We start from the raw sequence: 24910 nt of genomic DNA on the forward strand, positions 1-24910 counted from the left end.
TACAAGAAAACACACTCTAGTATTAAACTCAGTTCAGTTCAGTTGCTCAGTCGTGTCCGACTCTTTGCGACCCCATGAATCGCAGCACGCCTGGCCTCCCTGTCCATCACCAACTCCCAGAGTTCACTCAGACTCACGTCCATCGAGTCAGTGATGCCATCTAGCCATCTCATCCTCTGTCATCCCCTTCTCCTCCTGCTCCCAATCCTTCCCAGCATCAGAGTCTTTTCCAATGAGTCAACTCTTCTCATGAGGTGGCCAAAGTACTGGATTTTCAGCTTTAGCATCATTCCTTCCAAGGAAATCCCAGGGCTGATCTCCTTCAGAATGGACTGGTTGGATCTCCTTGCAGTCCAAGGGATTCTCAAGAGTCTTCTCCAACACCACAGTTCAAAAGACTACTTATATTCAAATCTTGGTTTCTCTACTTACTAGCAAGTGCTCAGTATCTCTTGCCTTCATTCTCCCATCTGTAAAATGAGGATAATAAGTGTATCTATCTGCCTTATAAATTGTTGTGAGGCTTGAACTGTGCAATGTTCAGAAGACAGTCGCTCAATAAATGTTAGCTACTATTATTATTACTGCTAGTACTACAGCTATTACTGTTACTATTTTAATAAATGTTCTTTAGAGTGATGGCATTGTCTCAAAAAAGAAGCTACTACTTCAGTGAAAATGTGTAAACTGAATGGGGTAACAAATTAAGCCTTTAGAACCATTAATTTTAGATAAACTTATAAGTCTGACCACTACCTCTGAGAATTGAGATTTAAGAAAATGGGTGCATACAGAACTATTTCCAGGGTGTAAGAAAAAGGGAAAGGCTAAAGGAAGGTAGGTCAGCAATTATCATCCTTGGTATTGTTCTCTCCTTTAAAATATGTTTCCTTTTTCTCCAGCTTCTCTGAAGTCTCCTACTTTGGGCCCAGTCATTAAGTATCAGTGTATTCAGAGACATTCCCACTCTGTATTCTGCATGTGCAAGATCACCCACTCACAAAGCTTCAGTAAACCTAAGATCTATTCTTGAATATTCTACAAGTATCTCATACTCGGCATGACTAAAACTAAATTTATAATCCCAGTCTGCTCAAGAAGTGACATCAGTATCTACCTAGTTGTCCAAACCAGGAATCTTTACAGTGTTTATCTTTTATTCCTCTCCCTGCAACAATTTTATCTTTCTCAAATGCAAATCTAAACCTATCATACTCCTCTAGTGATTCATTCTTTAATAGCTTCTTGCTGTTCTCAGAGTCCCAAATCCTTGAAGTTGTTTACAGTCTAGCTTCTGCTTACCTCTTGTTTTACCTCTACCATTCCCACCTTGAATTCAGTGCTCCTGCGAAATGACACTTTCAATTTGCAAATAGTACTCTCTTTTCAAAATGTTGCTGTCCCTTCTCTTTCCCTGAAAAACTTCTGCTTCTCCTGTATTTCCTCCAAGAGGCACTTCTTAAATCTGAGCGCTTCTCAAATCTCAATTACTGTGCCTTGTAGTCGCATGCCTTATTGCATGCCTGTTTGCAGTATGGTATTTTTTTGTCTTCACTTTTTCTTCCATTCTATCCTAAGCTCCTTTCAGTACCTCATCTGTCTTGTTCACCAGTACTGTTCCCAGGATCTAGCACAATTACTGTCTCTTGATAAATGAGTTGAATTGGTAAGTGAATAGATAAATTGAAGGTAAACCTTGGGCAAGCAGAGGAGGCAAGGGACAGCAAAACATCCAGAGTAAGAAATCAGAAGGGGAGCAGAGAAGGAAAACAGAAGACGTTAGCAGAAATGCTAACGTCTTCTTACCGATACTGTTTTTCTTAACTGCTTCTTAACTTTAAATTATTTTCTGTTTTTCTGGCTTTTATTCCTTCACTTATTCTTACTATTGTCACCTAGATTTGGGACCTATTACTACCTCTTACCTGGAGCATATTTTCATTACTTTATGGTTTTAGTCTTAATACCATTCAACCCTATTTTAGATAGATATATCTTCTAGATAATTTTCTGCACCTTGCCAGAAAAAAACATGAAGCTTTCTTTTTTCTTCATATTCCTCAGAAAAGAGAATTATGAAGTAGTTCTTGAAGAAGTATGTTAATTTCTTGCAGTTCTTATTTTTAGAAAATTTTCTTAGTTCTCCCCTTCTGTAAACTAATTCCTTACCCCCATAGTTGGCACTTACTAGATCAGACAACAACTGCTTATCATCACTTATTCAATTTTTCTTTACACATCTAAGCATAATTAGTAATTGTCTTCCATAAATATTTTTGAGGTACTATTTATAAGCCCCTTCCTTCTCAACTTTCTCATCTTATTTCCAATTTATTTACCAATTTCTTAAATTGTTTATTTACCAATTTCTTAAGAACTTTGTCATTTGTAAAGCCTAATAATTCCATAAGAAGTATTTACCTTCAATTTAAATTTTATATCATTTGTCTTGTTTTCCTAGATTATCACATTTTTATTTTGTATGAAAAATTATGACTCATTTATTACTTCTAGACAATCTTTTTTAGTCCCTTCATTGTCAATATTGTATCTGGTATAGCTAAAAACATTAAGTTAATAGATTGCAGAATAGGAAGTCCTACCCTTGTTTCACCTACAGACACCAGCTTAACAATATATGGACCAAAATATCTTTATGAAAACTCTGGATACTAGTTAAGATGTTGCAGTACCCACATGTGGGCAAAACCAATAACAAGCCAAGAGCAGGGCATTAAAATGGGTAAGAAGAGCCTTTTCACTTTACCTGTGATCTCTTCTGCCCTGGCTTATAGTCTCTCGCTGGAGAGAGAAGGAGAAAGAAGAGTTTACCCAACGTTCCAGCTTTTCACAAGGTTGCCCAAGGAGCTGGTTTCTGTCTTGCTTGATGCAGTGTTAATGGAATCAGTATAGTTTTGGTGCATACAGGCCACTGAAAGCAAGGGAGAGCAGGAGCAACTTGCATCAACACCAGAGAGCCTGTAATGGTGCAGAGCCCAGCATGGCTCAGTGCAATGGAGAGAAGTCACCCAATTCACAGTTTCTTCATTGGGTAGAAGGGAGAAGAGTAGAGCATGTATCCTGCAATCTGAGTTTTTTGTGGGGTTGTATGAAGGAGTGATTTCTGTCTACCTGACTCAGAGCACTTGAGCCAGCATACATTGGATGCCTAAGAATAAAAGAGTAGGTTGGTTTGCCAGTGCAACACCAGAAAACCTGCAGCACTGAAGGCAGACACCAGAAGGAATAAGAGATTACGGACTTCTGAAAAAGAAACTGGCAACCTGTGATTAGGAAATTGTATACACAGCCAAGAGAAGCTGCCTTACTCCAAAAAGGTTTCAGAGGCCTCCAATCTCTAGCCACACTGACTGGTGAAAATCCTTCCCTGTACAAAGCCCGTCCATAAAGACTGGGAGGTGTGGCTAGTTTTTCAAATGCATAAAGCTTAGCCCTATCCACCAAAGAAATCACAAGGCATATGAAGAAACAGGGAAACATGGCCCAATCAAATGAATAAAACAGATCTCCAGAAACCAACCTCAAAGGCACAGAGATCTATAAATTTCCTGAGAAGGAATTCAAGGTTTTGTTTTGTTTTTCTCTTGAAGCAAAATGGTCTGCATGAGAATACAGATAGACAACTATGCAAAATCAGGAAAACAGTTCATGAACAAAGTGGAAGTATCAACAAAGAGAAACTTAAAAAGAACCAAATAGAAATTCTGGAACTAAAGAATACAATAACTGTATTGAAAATTTCACTAGATTCTTTCAATAGCAGACTTAATCAAACAGAAGAACGAACGAAAGACGATCATTTGAAATTATCAAGTCAGAAGAGCAAAAAAGTAAAGACAAGTAGACAAAGCCTAAGGGACTTCTGGGACTACATCAAGCAGATTAATATATGCATCATGGGAATCTCAGAAGAAGACAGAGAGAAAAGGACATATTTGAGCTTATTTGACAAAATAATGGCTGAGAACTTCCCAAAGCTGAGAAAAGAAATGAACAATGAATTTCAAAGAGCTCAAAATACTCCACCTAGGAATGGGGAAGTTGGGAAAATCACAAATCTGTGGAAGTTACACAAACTCTTGAATAGCCATTGAGTCAAAGAAGAAATCACAAGGAAATTGGGAAATATCTTTAGACTAATGAAAATAAAACAAACCACCAAAAGTTATGAGATGCAGTAAAAGCAGTCATAATAGGAAAGTTTCTTGCAGCAAACCCTACATTAAAAAAGAAAAATCTCAAATCAGTAACCTAACTGTACATCTTAAAGGACTAGAAAAATAACAACAAACTAAACCCTCTCATATATGGTCAAATGATTTTTTACAAAAGTGCCAAAACTATTCAATGGGAAAAAGATAATCTCTTCAACAAATGGTATTGGGAAAACTTGATGCAAAAGAGTAAAGATTGACCCGTAACTTACACCATATACAAAAATTAATTCAAAATGTACCAAAGACTGAAAGGTAAGACCTGAAACTATAAAACTCCTAGAAGAAAACATAAGTGGAAAGCCTCAAGACTGGAGTGAGTAATGATTTCCTGGATATATACTAAGGCACTGACAACAAAACAAAAGTAGACAAATGTCACTACGTCAACCTTTAAAACTTCTATACAGCAAAGGCCATAGTCAGTAGAATGAAAAGGCAACCTATTGGATGGAACAAAATATTTGCCTGCCATGTATCAGGTAAGGAGTTAATTTCTAGAATATGGAAAGAATTCCTGCAACTCAGTCACAATAAAAATTATTTTAAAATGGGTGAAGGACTTGTAGAGACATTTCACAAAAGAATATATACAAAAACATGAAAAGATGTTCAACAGCACTAATTATAAGGAAAATGTAAATCAAAACTACATGTATTCAGTTCAGTTCAGTCACTCAGTCGTGTCTGATTCTTTGTGACCCCATGAATCTCAGCACCAACACCTCCCTGTCCATCACCAATTCCCGGAGTTCACTCGAACTCATGTCCATCGAGTCAGTGATGCCATCCAGCCATCTCATCTTCTGTCTACCCCTTCTCCTCCTGCCACCAATCCCTCCCAGCATCAGAGTCTTTTCCAATTAGTCAACTCTTCGCAAGGAATGACCATTATCAAAACAACAGAAATAATAAGTGTTGGTGAGGATGTGAGAAATTGGAGCCCTTGTGTACTGCCAGTGGGATTGTAAAATGGTACAGCTACTATGGAAAACTGTGAGGAGATTCCTCAAAAAGTTAACATTAAAACTACCATATGATCCAACAATCCCACCTCTGAATTTAAATAATTGAAAACAAGGTCTCAAAGAGAAATTTGCACATCCATGTTCAACACAGCATTATTCACAGTAGACAGGACATGGAAGTGGAGAAGGCAATGGCACCCCACTCCAGTACTCTTGCCTGGAAAATCCCACGGACAGAGGAGCCTGGTAGGCTGCGGTCCATGGGGTCGCAAAGAGTCGGACACGACTGAGCGACTTCCCTTTCACTTTTCACTTTCATGCACTGGAGAAGGAAATGGCAACCCACTCCAGTGTTCTTGCCTGGAGAATCCCAGGGACAGGGGAGCCTGGTGGCCTGCCGTCTATGGGGTCACACAGAGTTGGACACAATTGAAGTGACTTAGCAGCAGTAGCAGGACATGGAAGCAGGCTAAATGTTCATCAGCAGATGGATGAATATATACATACAGTGGAATATTACTGAGCCTTTAAAGACAAGGAAGTCTGTCATATGCTACAACATGAATGAACCTTGAGTCATCATGTTAAATGAAATAAGCCAGTCACAAAAAGGCAGATATGCATAATTAGACTTACCTGAGGTATCTACAGTAATCAACTAATAGAAACAAAGTACTGTGGTAGGTACTGGGACTGGAGGAAGGAGGAAATATGAGAGGAATTCATTATTCCATTCTCACAGAATATCAGTTACACAAGATGAAAATGTTCTAGACATCCATTTTACAACAATATGCATACAGTTAACAAGACTATACTGTACACTTATAAAGTGTTGAAAGTGAAAGTGAAGTCGCTCAGTCATGTCTGATTCTTTGTGACCCCGTGGACTGTAGCCTACCAGGCTCCTCAGTCCATGGAATTTTCCAGGCAAGAGTACTGGCGTGGGTTGCCATTTCCTTCTCCAAGAGGTCTTCCCAACCCAGGGACTGAACCCTGGTCTCCCACATTGCAGGCAGATGCTTTAACCTCTGAGCCACCAGGGAAGCCTTTATAAATTGTTGAGTGTAAAAGAAAAAAAAAATGTATATTATTGGATTGACCAGCTGTATACTATTGATGCCTAAATATAGGCCTACCTTCTCTCCCAAACTCCAGACACTCCTTGATGTCCTGCTGGCATCTCATATTTCCCTCTTCAGTAACCAAAATTTAGTACCCTTCCATCCAAATTGTTTCTATATTGCTCTGTTAGTTAATGACATTCTTGCCTACCCTAATAACCAAAGTTGAAATCTGACCACAGTATTCACCTTCTTCCCAAAGCACAGTCAGTCATGCATAGAACTGTTTGTTGTGGCCCTTTTAAATATCCTTTCTCCAGTTTCTGTTGCATTAGTTTTGGCCTTCATTGTCTCTTACCTTTAGGATTTTGGTAGCATACTAATTGCTCTGCCTGTCTACAATCTCTCTTCCTTCCAGTCTACCATCAGTGAAGTATTGCAGTTTTATGTATCACTTCTCTGTAAAAAGTTCTGAATGGTTCTCCATTTACTGCAGTACTTAGCATCTTCAAAATCTGTCCTTAACTGAACTGACACTTTTATTCCTTAATATTTCATCCTTTCCATCCAGTCCCTAACCATATTAGGCAGTTTCTCATTCTCTACAAGTTCTTTCTGTTTTTGTTCATTCTGTTCTGAATGTTCCTCCTTTTTTCTTATTGTTTAAAGCTCAAATCAGTTGTTACTTCCTCTGTGAGGTTTTGCAGTTTGTTCCATCAGAATCAGTTAGTCCCTTTTCTGTATTATCATACATAGTATTTTGTTTTTACATTAAAGCGTAAGTATTTACAGGGTTGGTTTTTATTTGTTTGTTTTTTACTTTTTCCTTAAAACGCAGCCTGATTTGTGTGTTCATGAGACTGTGGGAAATAGGAATCTCATCTTGTTTACCTTAATATCACTCCCTAATGTTTAATAAAGGGCCTTATATAGAGAGAGTATTCAATTCATTTTTAGTAAATAAAGTTGAGCCAAAGAAAGTTCCCCTAGTGTAATATGGGAGGAAGCACACCATACTAAATATCTGGAAATTTGATCTGTTAAGACATACGACTTTGAGCTAATCTTTTTAACCTCTCTGTGGCAGAATTTGTTTTTTATAAGAAATCTTAATGGGCACTACCCCCATGCTTAGAAACTTTAAAATATTGGCCTCCGTGGTAAAGTTATGTAAATAGTTTTCCATTGCCTTACACATTAAAGTTCAAACTCCAAAGCCTAGCATTCAGAGGCCTCCACAGTCTGGTTTTAGATGCTGTTCTAGTTTCAGCTTCCACTAACAGGAAGCCAAGGAAATAAATACCTTAGTTTCATACTCTTCTGCTCACCAGCCTCCTGCCAGTACCTTCTATTGGCTGAGCTCAAGCAGGAGCCTCAAGGACAGAGAGACCCTTGGTCCTCTTCATGAACACTAGCCCCTTGGAGGCACAGAGCACAGTAGGGAATAATGCGAGTGATGAGGAGGAACAAACGCAGCTGCTTTGTTCAAACTTCCCTCTCCCTTCCTGGATTTAGGTCTTTTTATCTCAAGTGATGACTCTATAAAAATAATAATAATGCAGGTATTTAACATTTATGGAGAACTTATTATTGTCCAGGCAGTTTGACATGCAGATGGAGGAGGAGATAAAGTCTGAGGAGGAGGAGGAAGAAGGTAATAATGGGAGAGTCTTGAAGAAGTTACCAGATCATGACCTTCAATTGCCCATATTCTTTTTGCAGATGAACTTAATTGCCATGCTAATGGGTTTGGACGTTATTGTGAAGGCCGATGAAGGAATTTAAACATGGAAATAGCAAGATCAAGTTTGGAGCTTTTGAAATAATATCTACTACTTGTGTGGATAATGAATTGAGTCAGGGTGAGAGCAGAACCAGGAATCTGATGAGAGCTTGAATGAAAGTTGACAAAAACAGTAATAGAAAAATAAAGCAAGATTTTTGACATATTAAGTAATCACAATTGACAGGATTAAAAACTGGATGTGGAAGGTAAGGAAGTCAAGAATGACTCCAAATTTATAACTTGGGCAACATATGAATTACAGTACCATATGTTGATATCATCTATCATGCATAGATTCATCCAATGCATGAAAGCGAAAACTGAAAGTGAAGTCCTCAGTCATGTCCAACTCTTCGTGTCCCGTTGTACTGCCGCCTACCAGGCTCCTTCGTCCATGGGATTTTCCAGGCAAAAGTACTGGAGTGGGGTGCCATTGCTTAATAATTTCTAGTACACACCATGATTCTGTCACACATCTGACTCAACTGTCCTTCTCCTTCCAGTCCAACTAGCAAATAACTGTTTATCTTGTAAGACTCTGAAGATAAGCAGCAGCAGAATAAGGGTATATGTAAGAACAAAGAGATGAAGTTGAATAGAAAGAACAGACCAAGAAAGACTGAGCACATTACTCTGGACAGTCTGAACTTTGTCCCTGCTGCTGCTACTGCTGCTAAGTCGCTTCAGTCGTGTCCGACTCTGTGCGACCCAATAGACCGCAGCCCACCAGGCTCCCCCATCCCTGGGATTCTCCAGGCCAAGAACACTGGAGTGGGTTGCCATTTCCTTCTCCGAACTTTGTCCCTAGAACAGTAGTAAGTTTTTGATGGCTAAAAGCACAATTAAATCAGATACTATTGAGAAATTTTCCTAGAACCCTAGAATTTGGACCTTGAGTTTGGAAGATATTGACTAGAGTTGACTAAGAAAATAATTATTTCAAAACAAATAGCATTTATTGAATTCTTTGAGTGTTGCCGTACCAGTCAAGAATCTGAATAATAAAAGTAGGGAAAAATCCACCCTCATCCTATTGTGCATGCATGCATACATAGCTCAGTCGCTTCAGGCGAGTTCGGCTGTTTGCGACCCAATGAACTGTAACCCCCCCCCCACCCCCAGGCTTCTCTGTCCGTGGGATTCTCCAGGCAAGAATACTGGAGTAGGTTGCCATGCCCTCCTCCAAGGGATCTTCCTGACCCAGGATCAAACCCGCCTGTCCTGTGTCTTTGCATCACAGGTGGATTCTTTACCGCTGAGCCACCAGCAAAGCCCCGCTCATCCTGTTACTAAAAGATAACTACTACTAACATATATAATTATTTTATTTCAGCCTATACATTGGATTGTACTTTATTTCTAAGCTATTAATCATATTATGATGTATACTTTTTAAATCTACAGCATTCATATCAGCAGAATTAATGGTGAATTAACCATACTTTTTAAGCCTATGGAAAGACCTGGATCATATCAAGTGCCCAATAAGTGTAAACTGCTTAGTTTCTATCTCCATATTGTGCAAAATACTGTAAAAACTAGATTTGTTTCACCAATGACACTTGACTCAGTCTTCACATTTTCTTCATTCTCTGATTACCTATTCTAAGATTTCCTTTCTCAGCCATACAAATTAGCATCTGCTACTTGCCTAAAGACCATGTTTAACAGTGTTAACCTCTTACAAGATATGAACCAGAATTTACTTTTGATTAGTCTATCGTTGAAATTAACGTACAGGATAGGCATTCTGGAAGTTGAAGCTTTTGTGCTTATACCTAATAATATGAGAAACAGCACCATAAAGGAAAGATTAAGAGAAATGAGACTTTTATGAGCTGATAAAATTTCTGTAATAATAAAGATAACTTTAACTTCTCTTGGTCCTTTTTCTCAGGCCATTATAGAGACTAATTAGTTAATACTCTAAAAGGAACTTGTGAGATTCTACTTTTAAAGGTTTAATAGCTTTTGATTTCTAAGGAAAAATTACTTTTTCTCTACCTTTATCTAGGGAATGTTTAAAACAAGGACCTAATAAAGAAAACAAAATGCTAACTTTGCATTTCAGTACTGAAGAAAACAAAATTTTAACTTTGCATTTCAATACACTGACACAATGAAAACATTCCAAATGGAAGCTGACTAGCTGACTTTGTGTTTGTTCATGTGTGTGTGTGTGTGTGTGTGTGTGTGTCTACATCTGAAACTATCCTGAGAGGCTCTTTGGGAAATAAGAGAATTCTTGGCCAGCTTTTTTGACTACTCAAGGTTTAAAAGGGGGTTTCTAGCCACCTCACAAAGGAAGCTAGTGTTTAGAGATGCAAAGTGCACCAAACCAGAAATCATAGAGCAAGACAGGGATGAACCATCGGAAATATAAATCAAGCTCTGAGGTTTACGTTCCTGAACAAGCAAAAGGTAATTACCAATAGTGTAAGCAAATAAAAAGGTCTGATGAAAGATTGGGGGCAGAAAAGGGGAAAATTGTGTCTAAAGCTGAAAGCTGCCATAATGGCTATAACCAGAACTCACAATTCTTAATGTATATAAAGCATTAGTGCCACTAGTAAGAGCAGGAACCAGGGATCTTGAATTGAGACCTTCCTTAAGAACCCTCAGTCCTTAAGAAACTTTGTTGTGTAATCCAGACCTATAAAGACAGTCGTGAAGACCTCCTGTTGATCATCTAAAGCCACCTCAACTCAAAACACTTTGCTTCCTTTGTTAGGAACATTGACACTTGATTCCTACATTTAAAGCTCTTTATGGCAACCCACTCCAGTATTCTTGCCTGGAGAATCCCATAGATGGAGGAGCCTGGTGGGCTACAGTCCATGGGGTCGCAAAGAGTCGGACACAACTGAGCGACTTCACTTTCACTTTCAAAATAATTTTATCCTTTTTCTAGTGTTACTTTAGCTACTCTCTTTAATCACTATGTCTGCTAATACTGTGTTTTCTTCACTTCCATCTCTACCCTGTTATGGCAGCTCTTTACCAGTTTACTTTTAATTTTGTATATTTAACTTACCTGTATGTGACAAATTTAAAATAAAAGCCAAAGGAAGACAGTTGCTAAGACAGTTCACACCTGATCATGGGAACTGAATTACTTTTCCTCCTTTTGGCCTTATAATTTTTCTATAGGTAACCCTCTTGATCTCAGAAATCACTGATAAGGATTTACTTACAGTGTTATTTACAGTGTTCTCATTTTATCTTCTAGCTTGGTAGTACATGCATTAGCTTTTTTCCCATTTCCCTGATTACTTGACCTTAGCTAAAAGTGACAATTTCCATATTATTTTTATTATTCTTTTTCTTTTCCCTACCACAATAACTCCCTACTTTTTAACAAAAAGGTAAAGAGAGGAAAACCCAGTGTTCACTCCATTGCTAACAAATGTTTACTTTACAGCTGTCTTTGAAAAAGGAGTCATTCTCCATACAGATGGCTAACAAACACATGAAAAGATGCTCAGCATCACTCATTATCAGAGAAACACAAATCAAAACCACAATGAGGTACCATTTCACACCAGTCAGAATGGCTGCGATCCAAAAGTCTACAAGCAATAAATGCTGGAGAGGATGTGGAGAAAAGGGAACCCTCTTACACTGTTGGTGGGAATGCAAACTAGTACAGCCACTATGGAGAACAGTATGGAGAATCCTTAAAAAACTGGAAATACAACTGCCTTATGACCCAGCAATCCCACTGCTGGGCATACACACCGAGGAAACCAGAACTGAAAGAGACACGTGTATCCCAATGTTCATCGCAGCACTGTTTATAATAGCCAGGACATGGAAGCAACCTAGATGTCCATCAGCAGATGAATGGATAAGAAAGCTGTTGTACATATACACAATGGAGTATTACTCAGCCATTAAAAAGAATACATTTGAATCAGTTCTAATGAGGTGGATGAAACTGGAGCCTTTTATACAGAGTGAAGTAAGCCAGAAAGAAAAACACCAATACAGTATACTAACACATATGTATGGAATTTAGAAAGATGGTAACAATAACCCTGTATGTGAGACAGCAAAAGAGACACAGATGTATAGAACAGACTTTTGGACTCTGTGGGAGAGGGAGAAGGTGGGAGGATTTGGGAGAATGGCATTGAAACATGTATAATATCATGTAAGAAACGAATCTCCAGTCTAGGTTCGATGCATGATACAGGATGCTTGGGGCTGGTCACTGGGATGACCCAGAGGGATGGTACAGGGTGGGAGTTGGGAGGGGGGTTTAGGATGGGTAACATGTGTGCACCCGTGGCAGATTCATGTTGATATATGGCAAAACCAATACAATATTGTAATTAGCCTCCAGTTAAATAAATCTAAAATTTAAAAAAAAGTCATTCTTGTAAGAAGAACATTGAATTAATGAACAGAATAGAGTTTGAAATTGTGTGTAGTATACATCTCTACAGCCCATCTTCTTTGGCAATCTATATATTCTAGACTAACTGAAATCAAACATTTAGAAACTCATTCACCAGAATTTTCTGTGTGACCACATATGCACAGTATCATTGGGCCTTGACTTAAAGTATCTTTTCCTTTCTCAAAGAGTTGATAATCTAATTAAGAAAGCAGACAGGTATATAAAAATATATAATTACTGTAAGATATGTAATGAATTCAATATGCAGTGAAATTCTGAGATAAAGTATTTAGAGTGCCTCAGTGCAGGAAAAAATGGAATGGTCATGCATTGCTCCGTAAAAGATGGACCATTCAAAAACTTCTTTAATTTTTTAAATTTTAATATAATTTCAAGCTTTAAAAAATCTGCAAGAAATAGTACAAACAATTCCTGTTTCTTTCACCCAGTTTCCCACAAGTGTTAACCATTTTGCCACATTTACTTTGCCATTTCTCTCTACATATTAATATACATATTTTCCTAAACTGCTTATGAGTAAATTGCAGACATGAGGCCCCTTAATGCTTCAAATGTATATGTCCTTTTTTAAAAACTGAAGAAAATTTAAAAAAAAAATAATATTCTTACTTAAGCACAGTATAATTATCAAAATCAGGAAGTGAACCTTGCCATAATACTATTATGTAATCTTATTCAAATTACACTTTGCCAGTTTTTCTAATAATGTTCTTTGTATCCAAAGGGAAAAAAAACATTCTCTTCTTCTGATCTGGGATCCAGTCCAGAATCATGCATTACTTTTAGCTATCATGTGTCTTTAGGCTATTCTATCTGGAACAGTTCCTCAGTTTTTCTTTGTCTTTCATGACCTTGACATTTTTAGAGTGTGGGAGAGTTATTTTGTAGCATGTTCCTCAAATTTAGACTTTTCTGATGTTTCCTGATAGTTTGATTCAGGTTATGCATCTCTGACAGTAATACCTCATATGTGACTTCATGTCCTTCTTAGTACATTCTTAGGAATTTCATGAGGTCATTACTGGTGATTTTAACTTTGATCATTTGGTTAAGGTAATATCTGCCAGATTTCTCCACTATAAAATCACTATTGTGATTAATAAGAATCTTTTGGGGAGATATGTTGAGACTATATAAATATATTGTTTTTCTTGAGATTTTCATCTTCTAGTCTTAGTATCCGTTGATGATTTTTACACCAGTTATTACTATGAACCAATTATCGTACTGTGCTGTGTCGCTCAGTTGTGTCCGATTCTTTGCAACCCCATGGACTATGGCCTGCCAGGCTGCTCTGTCCATGGGGATTCTCCAGGCAAGAACACTAGAGTGGGCTGCCATGCCCTCCTCCAGGGGATCTTCCTAACCCAGGGATTGAACCCAGGTCTCCCACATTGGAGGCGGATTCTTTACCATCTGGGCCACCAAGGAAGCCCAAACCAATTATTACTATTGAGCCAATTACTACTATGATAGTTGCCAAGTGGTGACTTTCTAATTCTTTCTCTTCGTTTATCAGTTGTCATTCTGCTGTAATGAAGACTTTTATTTAATGATTACCTTATACTATTATATACTCATGAATTTTAATTTTTTATGGATCGTTTTATTAAATAGATTATCTGTTACTATCCTAATTTATTTTGATGCTTAAGTTGTCCCAGGTTTGACTAATGGGAACCTTTTCATATTGACTCTAAGATCCTTTGATATATTGTTCTCATCACTATTTGAATATTTGCTTACCAAAGAAAGTTGTGAAAGAAGAATAATGTCCCACGAAAACAAAAAGATGAGAGAAAACTTACTTTGTGCAGAGAAAACATACAAGAGCAGGAAAATATGAAATAGTGCAGTGTATTCCAATATATACAATATTATTAATTTTCTGAAGGATGGAGTAATGTGTGATGACTGAAAAGGAAGCAAGAAAGGTTTTGTATACTATTCTAAAGAATTAGAATTTTATCCTGGCGATGATAGTGAATCATTGATAAAAATTTTAGAGTAAACATTTGTGACAACAATGCCTTGTTTTGTATCTTGAGGCCCATAAATTCCAGGGGTACTTTATTTAATATTTCTTATACAAAGTAACACAATCCTTTCCCTCATAATTTTTAGGTTTCATCAGAAATATTGGGTTGGCTAAAAATTTCCATTGGGTTTTCATAACAGCAGTCAGAAAAGAACGAACTTTTTGGTCAACCCAAAATTCTGAGGCTCATTATCTTGAATAAACAAGTAGAAAGAGTATTAAACTGAAAGCAATATAAGAAATTTATTTTCATATATACAGAGTTCCCTGTAGACCTGAGCCTGCAAACACTGTCATTGCCAGTGTTTCCCTAGAGCTTTGGACCTGAATCCTCTTAATTTGAGATTTATATAAAAGACTAAATGCTTTTTGTATATCTGAGCCACACATTATTTGAATTACCAAATGCCCTAGTTATTTAACCTGAAAAAATTACTATCATCTTTGCTTTTTAAGCTTTCTAGGAAAGTTATTCATTATCTTAGGTGGTTTGTGTTCAGAAAGAACCAGGAAATAGAAATACAAGAAACTGAAGCTGCAGATACTATGGGAAACAGAGGCAGTAATATTAATAGGGCAGACCAGGTCTCTCCCTTGAGATTTTCTGTATCTAAAGAATGAATAATGATTTATACTTTGGGTAGTTTGGGAACTCTTTTACTGATTGTTCTGAAGAATAAAGTTTCCTCTTGAGGTTTTGAATTTAATCAAGAAGAACTTGCATGAACATCTTGTTTCTATTATATTCTGTTCTGTCACCTGAAAGCATCTTCTCTTCACTTACTTCTAATTTTAAAAATGGATTTTCAAGCCAAGGTGAAACATTGTATATTAAGAATTGGCAGATTAAAAAGGATGCATTTGAAATGGGAAAAAGTCATTCCACTGGTGTAAACAGTTTCATTTAATATGTCTATGCCATAAGAAAAATGTTACTGCTGTATAACAAAGACCTTAGTTTACTCAATAGAAAGAAATCCGTTTGTACTTTTTTGTCCCTTTAAAGGCCTTGTACAACATAGACATTGCCATTAGTATTTAAACATGTCTTTGATGATGGCGATCCTGAGTGAACATCATATATTGTCTTTTTAGTGATTATAAATGCTGCATGCCAGATAGAAAAATCTCAGTAATATTTTAAGTACTTTATCTGCAGATTCTGAACTCACATATAATCATCCCCAATTCTGAACCTATACATGAGAAAAATACAAATGAGACAAGTTAAATTTTACTAATGGAAGCCTAAGCTTATTAGAGAAACCTCTAGATCATCAATCTGTGCTAATTTAGAATTGCTTTAATCCCACAAATCTACTTCAGAAAATTAAACCCCTCATATAAGAATGCCATCAATGTAGGTGTTATAAAAATTCAGCCTGTTACTCTTTGCTTAGTTTGGACATTTACGAGTAGGGAAGATGTCTAGACTTCCTTTCCCCACCACCACCCCTACGCCCGTATAAGGATCCCATATCCTAAACTACGTCGTCGTTTATTTTTTGTCAGAGTAGCTAGTCCGCCTCATTACCATACATCACCAGAAAATTTTACTATTATAAGTTTAAATAAATATTTCTTTGAATAAGCTTAAATAAATATTTCTGTGAATGGTATAATCTTCTCAGGACACATTTTCACATTTGTTAGTTTTGTTTCATTTTATAGTTTACATAAATTGAATGGAGCCTAGTACCTTTACATTTTCTTTGTGACTGTTAGTGTTCATTTATAAGGTAGCCATCAGAATATATTTATGGCTGTGAAATAGCTTTTGTTTTATAGGAAAAGTTCTATCCAAATTTTGGATACCTTCTCTGTCGCAGAGAGTCGGACACGACTGAGCAACTGAACTGAACTGAACTCACTCACTGTCCAAAACCCAGACTTTCTTTTGTCATAACCTTCTTACTCTTTAACAATTGTTCTTTCCTTCATTTCCTACTTCTAGGTAAATGGATTTTATGGACCACTCAATGAAAACTGCCTGCTAGGCTGTATTAACTCATCTGGTGTAAGAGACAGAAACAAAAGTGCATACTGTTTTTCCCAAATTTTTTCTCTTCTATCAGGTTTCTGTTTGAGCTCAAAATCAAGAAGAGGGATAAGGTTTGGAGTAGAATATTTCTTGATCCTTTTTCCTGTCTGACTGAGTTCTGCAATAGTCCTGGACAGGTAGAAGTGCTTTGCGGTTATAACTTGTGAAATAAGAAAAGTCAGAGATAAATATTCTTAAATTTTGTGAAGCTTTCAATTTAAAGCTTCTTATAAATCACTGATATCAACATCAGAAAATAGTTGAAATTATGTTTTTTAATGGAAACCAAAAAAAAGAAACAAGTATTTGCTTACCAGCTTCATTTTGGAAATGTATGCCTTCTAATAAATGAGCTGTCCCATGCCAGCCCATGAGAGGCCTTCATATGAGCCCCTGAGCTAACTGGTGGTGCTGTGCTTCCTCAGCCTTTACCTGCAGCTGCCAGTTCCTCTGTGTGTGTCCCTGGGGCTGACCCTCGAGCATGGTTTGTCGACTTTCGATCTGAAAATGAGAATACTGAATCACCTACATCGATAGTTTTTTTTTAAACTTATTTTAGCTACAGTTTTTTGCTAAATGAAATCTTATATAACACATAGACTTCCTGCATGTGGAGAGGGATACAACAGAACTAAGTATGTTAATGTTATTTAGTAATTCTGTTTACGCAAAAAGAGCAGCTATTTAGAGAAATTCAAATCAAAACTACGATGAGGTCTCACCTCACACCAGTCAGAATGGCCATTATCAAAAAGTTTACAAATAACGCTGGAGAGGGTGAAAAAGGAACCCCCCTACACTGTTCATAGGAATGTAAATGGTGCAACCGCTGTGGAGAACAGTATGGAAGTTACTTTCAAAACTAAAAATAAAAGTTACCATATGATCCTGCATTCTCACTGCTGGGCAAATAGCTGGACAAAACTCTTAATTCAAAAAGATACATGTATCACAATGTTCACTGCAGCACTATTTACAATAGCCAAGACATGAAAGCAATCTAAATGTCCATCTACAGAGAAATGGATAAAGATGTTGTGTGTGTGTGTGTATGTGTGTGTGTGTGTGTGTGTGTGTGTGTGTGTGTATATATATAAAACAATCAAATACTACTCAGCCATAAAAAAGAATGAAATCCCATTTGCAGCAACATGGATTGACCTAAAGATGATTATACTAAGTGAAGTAATCCAGAAAAAACAAATATCATATGATATCACTTATTTCTGGAATCTAATACAAATGAACTTTGTATAAATATTAATACAAATGAACTTATTTACAAAACAGAAATAGATTCAGTCATAGAAAACAAATTTATAGTTACCAAAAGGAATAGTTGAGGCGGAACTAAATTGGAAGTTTGGGACTAACATATACACACTCAGTTCATACACACTACTATATATAAAATAGGTAGTTTTTACAAGGATCTGCTGTATAACACAGGGAGCTATACTCAATATCTTATAATAACCTATAATGGGAAAGAATCTTAAAAAGAACATATATATATGTATATATATACACACACACGCACACACACATATATATATATTCTTTGCTGTATACTTAAAACTAACAAAACATTGTAAATTAACCACACTTCAATTTTTGAAAGCACAACTATTACTTACTTCATTAATTTTATTTTTTGTATCTAGACAGTAAGCCACAAATACTACTTTTCTCATATTTATACAACCAAGTTAACCCTTCTTTACTGGTGAAGTAGCTGATTATTTCCACTGTGCAATCTTGGGTGGGTCTTGAGTGGAAAGAAGCCTCTTGGCACATAGAAGTTGCTCAGTAAACACTTGCTGAGAACAGAAGCACACACTTGCTGATGTGCCAGAGAATTAAAGTACTTCTCCTTTGAGACTTTTTTTCCAGTTTTTTAATCCAGAAGTCTGCTCTGGTGACACGCAGTTTAGTGAGGGGTGAGTGTTAACTCATTAGCATCAAAGTTTGGATTATGTATCTAGTGACAATCACTTTGGGGAAGAGAATTGACAAATACAGAAGGTCTTAGAGAAGCACAGGGCAGAAAAGGAAGCAACACTTTGTTTCTCCTTTCCCAACTTTAGACTTTGTTTGAGGATGTGTTATTCATTCATGAAAAATGTTAGATGCTCAGTCATATCCAACTCTTTGCAGCCCCAAGGACTGTAGCCCACCAGGCTCCTCTGTCCATGGAATTACCTAAGCAAGAATACTGGAGTGGGTAACCATTCCCTTCTCCAGGGGATCTTCCCAACCCAGGGATCGAACCTGGGTCTTGTGCACTGCAGGCAGATTCTTTACTGAGCCACTAGGGAAGCCCCATTCATTCATACCTCAAGTATTTATTCAATATCTACTAAGGAAAGCATAACTCTAAAAGTGGCAAAAGATGCCCAGATTAATGAGATACAGGTTCTGCCTTCAAAGAGTTTGTGATAAGCTAACGGAAGCAGAGCAAATACTTAAATGTCTACACCATAAGGTGGAAAATGGTACATGCCATAGAGAAATAAAAGCAAGTACAAAATTATTATAAAGGCAGGAAATATTTTTCCAGGTTGATGGAAATTGGCATGCAGTTTTTAATTAAAAAAAAAAAAACCAACCTCTAGAGAACAATGAGGTGGTTTGATATCCTCCTGCCTTTATTTTTTATTTACTTACATACCTTTCCTTTCTGTTGAACTGAAACGTTCTTCATTGCAGGTTGTATCTTAGTCTGTGTAGACTGAGTACATAACTGTGCCTGTCTCATAAAATACACTCAGTAAATATTTGTTGAATGGATGTGTGTATCACTGATAATCAAACTTGGTTTCTAATAACAAAAATTCCATTACAAACCACATTCAACAAATAACCTCTGTACAGTTAAAAAGTGTAATTTTTCCCTCAGAAACCAAACTTTAAAAAAAAAAAAAGCTTTTGTAAGATTATATATAATTTTCACCATAAAGAGAGTAAAGAATATCTTAGAAAAGACCAGATCTGAGATCTATAAATCTGAATAAAATGCAGACGTGTCTATCATGCTTTTCAATTATATTGGTTGTGACAATATGTATTGATGATATTTAATGACAAAACAAGGACTTCAGTGAAAGTTGTGAATAAATTTACAGTTCAATTATAGGTAAATGATTAATCACACAAAATCCTTCTCTAAGTATTCACCTTGAAGTAGAAATTTTTTTCATATTTAGCACTAAATAATCTCTAAGGTCCTTAAAGTTAAAAAAAATTTGTAATTTCATGATTGCCCATGGATAAAAATAAGTATATTGTATGTCGTTTCTTTGACTACTTATGACAATGTCATTTGTCTTAGAATGAAAAGTATGGGACAGTACCTGTGAGTTCAATGAATATGTCTGAAGTAGCCTCTGGAGGTGGGATGGGAGGACTAAATTAAATAAATTACAATGACCAGGAACTTACACACTTACAGACTTACAGACTTCTGAGGGATATGTACAGTCATTGTTGTTCAGTCACTCGGTCGTTTCCAACTCTTTGTGACCTCATGAACTGCAGCATGCCAGCCTTCCCTCTCCTTCACTATGTCCCAGAATTTACTCAAACTCAAGTCCATTAAGTCTGTGATGCTATCCAACTGTCTCATCCTCTGTTGCCCACTTAAGAAATAGGAGCTTATTTGTCCCACATATCAAAAGTCTGGAGGCACGCAGTCCAGGGTTTGTACAGTAGCTCAACACTGTCATCAGGGATTCTGGCTCTTTTCCTTTCCTTGTTTCTCATACTTACTCTATGGGTTTCTAGTCTAATAGTTGAAAATGACTATAGCACCTCCCAGAAGCTAGTCATGTTCTCCTCTTAACGTTTTACCTCTTTATCTTTTTATTTGTAGTAGGAAGCCTGCCCCCAGGGACTACTTCCTACATCTTGCTGGTGAGAACTTAGGTGGCTATAAACATATCATATGGCCAGTCTTAGGCAGCTGCAGAAGAAGTGAATTATGGATATTAGTTAGGATAGCCAAGCAACAGTGTTTGCAGTTACTCCTTTTATGTTAACCCTTTGAGCCATAGACTTTTAAGATTTCAAAGAAAAGGCCAGGTATACTTATACATGAAGACATTGTACTCTAAGAAGTCCCTTTCTGTCATTCAATGATACATTCATTAATTTAAAAACTATTGTCTAGTATGTACCAGGTACTGTTCCAAGTATTGAGGATAACAACACTGACTAAAAAAGACAAAGTTGCTGCTGTCATGAAGCTTACATTAGAAAATTATAAATATATAAGTATATAGATATGAATATCCATACATGTATGTATATGTTTTTTTCCACAAAGAAAAATCGGTAAGGAGAATAAAGAGTGATGATAGTAGGTAATATTCTTTATAGGATGTCTAGCAAAGGCCTCTGATGAAGTGATATTTTAGCAAAGACCTGAAAGAAATGAGGGATGAATGGAACCATAATATCTGGGGAAGAATGTCCAAGTAGAGGAAACGGCGAGTATGCAGACCCTGAAGAGAAACATATTTGGCTTTCTCAGGCGAGGAATCAGTATGCCCACAGCACATTGAACAACAGTGAAATGATAGAACAGTGTAGACAATATGTTGGGCTTTGTAGACCATAGCAAAGACTTTACTCTGAGTGAATTGGAAAGTCATTGGAGATTTGTGAGCAGAGATGAATACAATTCACCTTACAGTTTAAAAGGACTATTGTAACTGCTGTGTGGAGAATAAATTATAATGGGACAAGGATAGAAGCAGGGAGACCAGTTAGGACCCTCTTCAGTTTCCCGGGAAATAAATGATGGTTCCAACTATTGTAGTAATTATAGAGATGGTGAGTAATGATGGGATTTAGAGACATTTTAATTGTAGTTTAGATATGGCTCTGATAATAATAGAAAAATCAATGATGTCACCAAGGTTTTGGATTAATAACTTAATGAATGGAGTTTCTATTTACTGAGATGGGAATTGCAAAAGAATAAGATATCGTGTAGGTAGGTTAGGAGGATGGGGAATCAAAAGTTTGATTTTGAACATGCTAGGTTTGAGTTGCCTGTTGCATGCTCAAGTGCATGTTTAATGATTTCTACATTTGTAGATATATAGTCTTATCCACCAACTGTTTGGATGACATATAAACCTAGAGGTGAAGGTAGAGGTTGGGATTGAAGATATAAAATTGGAAGTTTTAGTGTATGGGTAATATGAATGCCATGACACTAGATAGGGTTACATTGGGAGTACATAACTAATATTTTTCTACGACTTTTTTTAGAAGAGAATTTCCTATGAAATTCTAAAGAAGTTTAAGCTTGTATATTTCTTTTCACTAACTGGCTTATTGACTAGTAAAAGTTCAGTATACTAACTAAGGACATGGACTCTAAAGCATGGTTACCTAGGTTTGAATCCTAGCTCTTTGTTTTCTGTCTTTGCGATTTAGGCCAAGATATGTAAACCGCATTTTCTTCATCTGTAAATATGGATAATAATGATACCTCCCTTTAGGTTGTTGTGAAGCTTAATTAGAATAGTGCCATGACACATAGTAAGCACTGACTGAGAAAGAATTAGCCAGTATCATCATTAAACTTCACCAGCTTTTGCTACATGATATAAAATTATTAACAATTTAATGTTCTGCCAAAGCAGGCTATATTTGGGGAGCAGTAGAAAAATTTTCCCCCTGTAATCTTCATTTCTAGACAGATGAAATGAAGACTGAGAATTACTGTTGTTTATAAGCCATTCCCACTTTTTAATCAGGTTTCAGCATCATATTCTTAGTTACTTATCTTCCTGTTTAGGTCACAGTGCTGTCGATATCACCAAGGTGGCTAGAAGACACCGTATGTCTCCTTTTCCTCTAACGTCTATGGACAAAGCCTTTATCACAGTCCTGGAGATGACTCCGGTGCTTGGGACAGAAATCATCAACTACCGAGGTACTGTATATTTGCCCATTGCTTTTTATTTTCATTCTTTTCCAAACAAGATTACTCTAACACTAATACACAATTTTCCTGAAAAAGAAACGGTATTAACCATTTATCACAGTTATTACCATCTTTCTTTTCACTTCTTATTTCTACTCAACTCTAAGATCAGTCTAACAGTATACAGAGTAAAATACTCATAAATCTTCCTTTACATTAAAAAAAAAGGAAAAATTCAACTGTTTCTTCTATTCATCAAAATATCAATATTCTCAAGAGAAGGCTGTCAGCACTGAATGAGGAGAATAGTTGACTGTGGTCTGCCTTATGTCCTATCTGATAGAAGTGAGAGATAACTAATGTGTCTGGTAATTATTTTTATTTGTGAAAATCATGTTTTTAAGTGTAAATACTACATTAATTAATATTATCTGTGGATCACTGAGCAGCCAGTCTGATCTCAGTTTTTCTGCTTCATCTATCCTCTCATTTTCTGCTCTTAGTTTAGTAGCACATTGAGACCAGCCTGTGGAAAGATAATGGAAAGGTAGTATTCCCCAGTGTTTCCAGTTTTTAACCAGCTACTTCCCCTTCTAAAAATCCAGTTCAGGTGCAGTCTGAATAAAATGTAGTTTCTAAATTGTTTTTGTTGTGCAAATAAAAACAATGCAGAAGTACTGATTTTACAAATAAATGACTTTATTCATAGATCGTAAAATAGTCAAATTTCAGAGAACATCTATACAAGCACTCTAATTTTTCTACAAGAAAACTCAAAACAGCAGAAAAGGAATGGAATTGAGACTCAAGACTTAACATTCTTGGGAATTCCCTGGCAGTTCAGTGGCTAGTACTCAGCACTTTCACTCAGGTGACCCAGCTTCAGTGCCTGTCAGGCAGCTAAGATCTTGCAAGTTGTGTGGCACAGCCAAAAGAGAAAAAAGAAAAAGCTCAACGTTCTTCTCTTTCTACATGATAATGCTCTTCTGCCAATATTAAAATATAGAAAGTAATAGTAGATAAAGTTATGTTAAAAGGCCTAAAGCTAGTGAAATATTAAATGCCAAATGCTAGCTCTTTGGTCTCTGGCCCTACTTAGGCAAAAATTGCTTTAATTTACACCTGTCCTACTTCTTTAACTTACATCCTCTTAGACATGTATGTCGTTAGGTTTAAACCTATTCTTTTGTTTCTGTTCTATTCCTTATTAAAGGAAATAAAGATAGTAAAACTAAAATGGGGAATTAGAAATTAACTGTATGATTTCAGAAATCAATTTTAATGAAGTGGTTTCCTTCTGTTATTATATGCAGATACTTAGATATTTTTATGTCAGTCATTACTAAGACATCTTCAGAAAATATGAAAGTAAAATTAAGTTGGAAAAAATTTAACAGTGCTTTACATTGTATAAAAATAAGTTAACCATACCTGGCCTCTTGTTATATCAGGGTAGTTTCTCTTACCATCAGTCCTTAAAAGAATCTCACTGTGATGCCAGGTCACATTTAGACAGAAATTCCAGGACTTTTAAGGAAAAAAAACAGAACTGGAAATGGCTGTTTCTATTTCTCCTCTAGGGAAAAAAAAATACTGTCAGATGGATTCTCTTTTCCTGTCATATGTTTGTTTCTCCTTCATTTGTTCATCAAATCAGTTGTCACTCATAAGTAAGCAAACTCTTCATGCATGGTTAACTCTTGTCAAGTGTTTCCACCCATGATGATGAGAAATAATAGTTAGGCTTGCATTCAACCTTTGAGCTGGATCACACTTGGTTTTTAATGCAAAAGAGCATTATAATTAATCCTCCTAGGCACTTTAGTTAGGTGTATAGAAAACAATACCATATATAGAAATATAATTTATTCAACAAGTATCTATTAAAAATCTGCTAAATACCAGGCCCTGTGTCAAGTCCAGGTATGCAAAGATGAATAAAATAAAACCCCACCCTATGGTTCTCACTGTGTAGTACAGGAGAGAGACAGATAAATAATGTGGCACTTGTTTCCTGTACTGGTTTTTTCGTAAGCTTGCCTTCCTTTGTCAATTCCTTGAATATGAACTTTCTTTTCAGCTTGTCTCTGGCCCTTTTCAAATCTTACACATTATTTCAGATAACCTCACATATACCAGTTGTTTCAAGTACCACCTATTAAGTGATTGCTAAATCTATATCTTGCCAGACCTTGCCTGAGTTCCAAACTCATACAATAGATGTATACCTGCTGCTACTAAATTTAACATCATTGTAACTAAACTTATTTTCTTTTATTTTACTTTATTTTACTTTGCAATATTATATTGGTTTTGCCATACATCAACATGAATCTGCCATGGGTGTACATAAGTTCTCAATCCTGAACCCCCCCTCCCACCTCCCTCCCCATACCATCCCTCTCGGTCATCCCAGT

General features: G+C 36.5%; 1 protein-coding gene across 3 annotated transcripts in view; it reads left to right on the top strand.

Annotated features, from left to right (window-relative positions):
- GPHN (gephyrin) overlaps positions 1-24910 on the top strand; it is a 547726-nt gene that overhangs the window by 416107 nt on the left and 106709 nt on the right. For all 3 annotated transcript variants that reach the window (XM_052647154.1, XM_052647155.1, XM_052647156.1), the window contains one exon: positions 22365-22502. In XM_052647154.1, coding sequence (XP_052503114.1) covers positions 22365-22502 — 138 coding nt within the window. The remainder of the gene's footprint in view (positions 1-22364; positions 22503-24910) is intronic.

Source organism: Budorcas taxicolor, chromosome 10 (assembly GCF_023091745.1).
Source record: "Budorcas taxicolor isolate Tak-1 chromosome 10, Takin1.1, whole genome shotgun sequence".
Lineage (NCBI taxonomy): Eukaryota > Metazoa > Chordata > Mammalia > Artiodactyla > Bovidae > Budorcas > Budorcas taxicolor.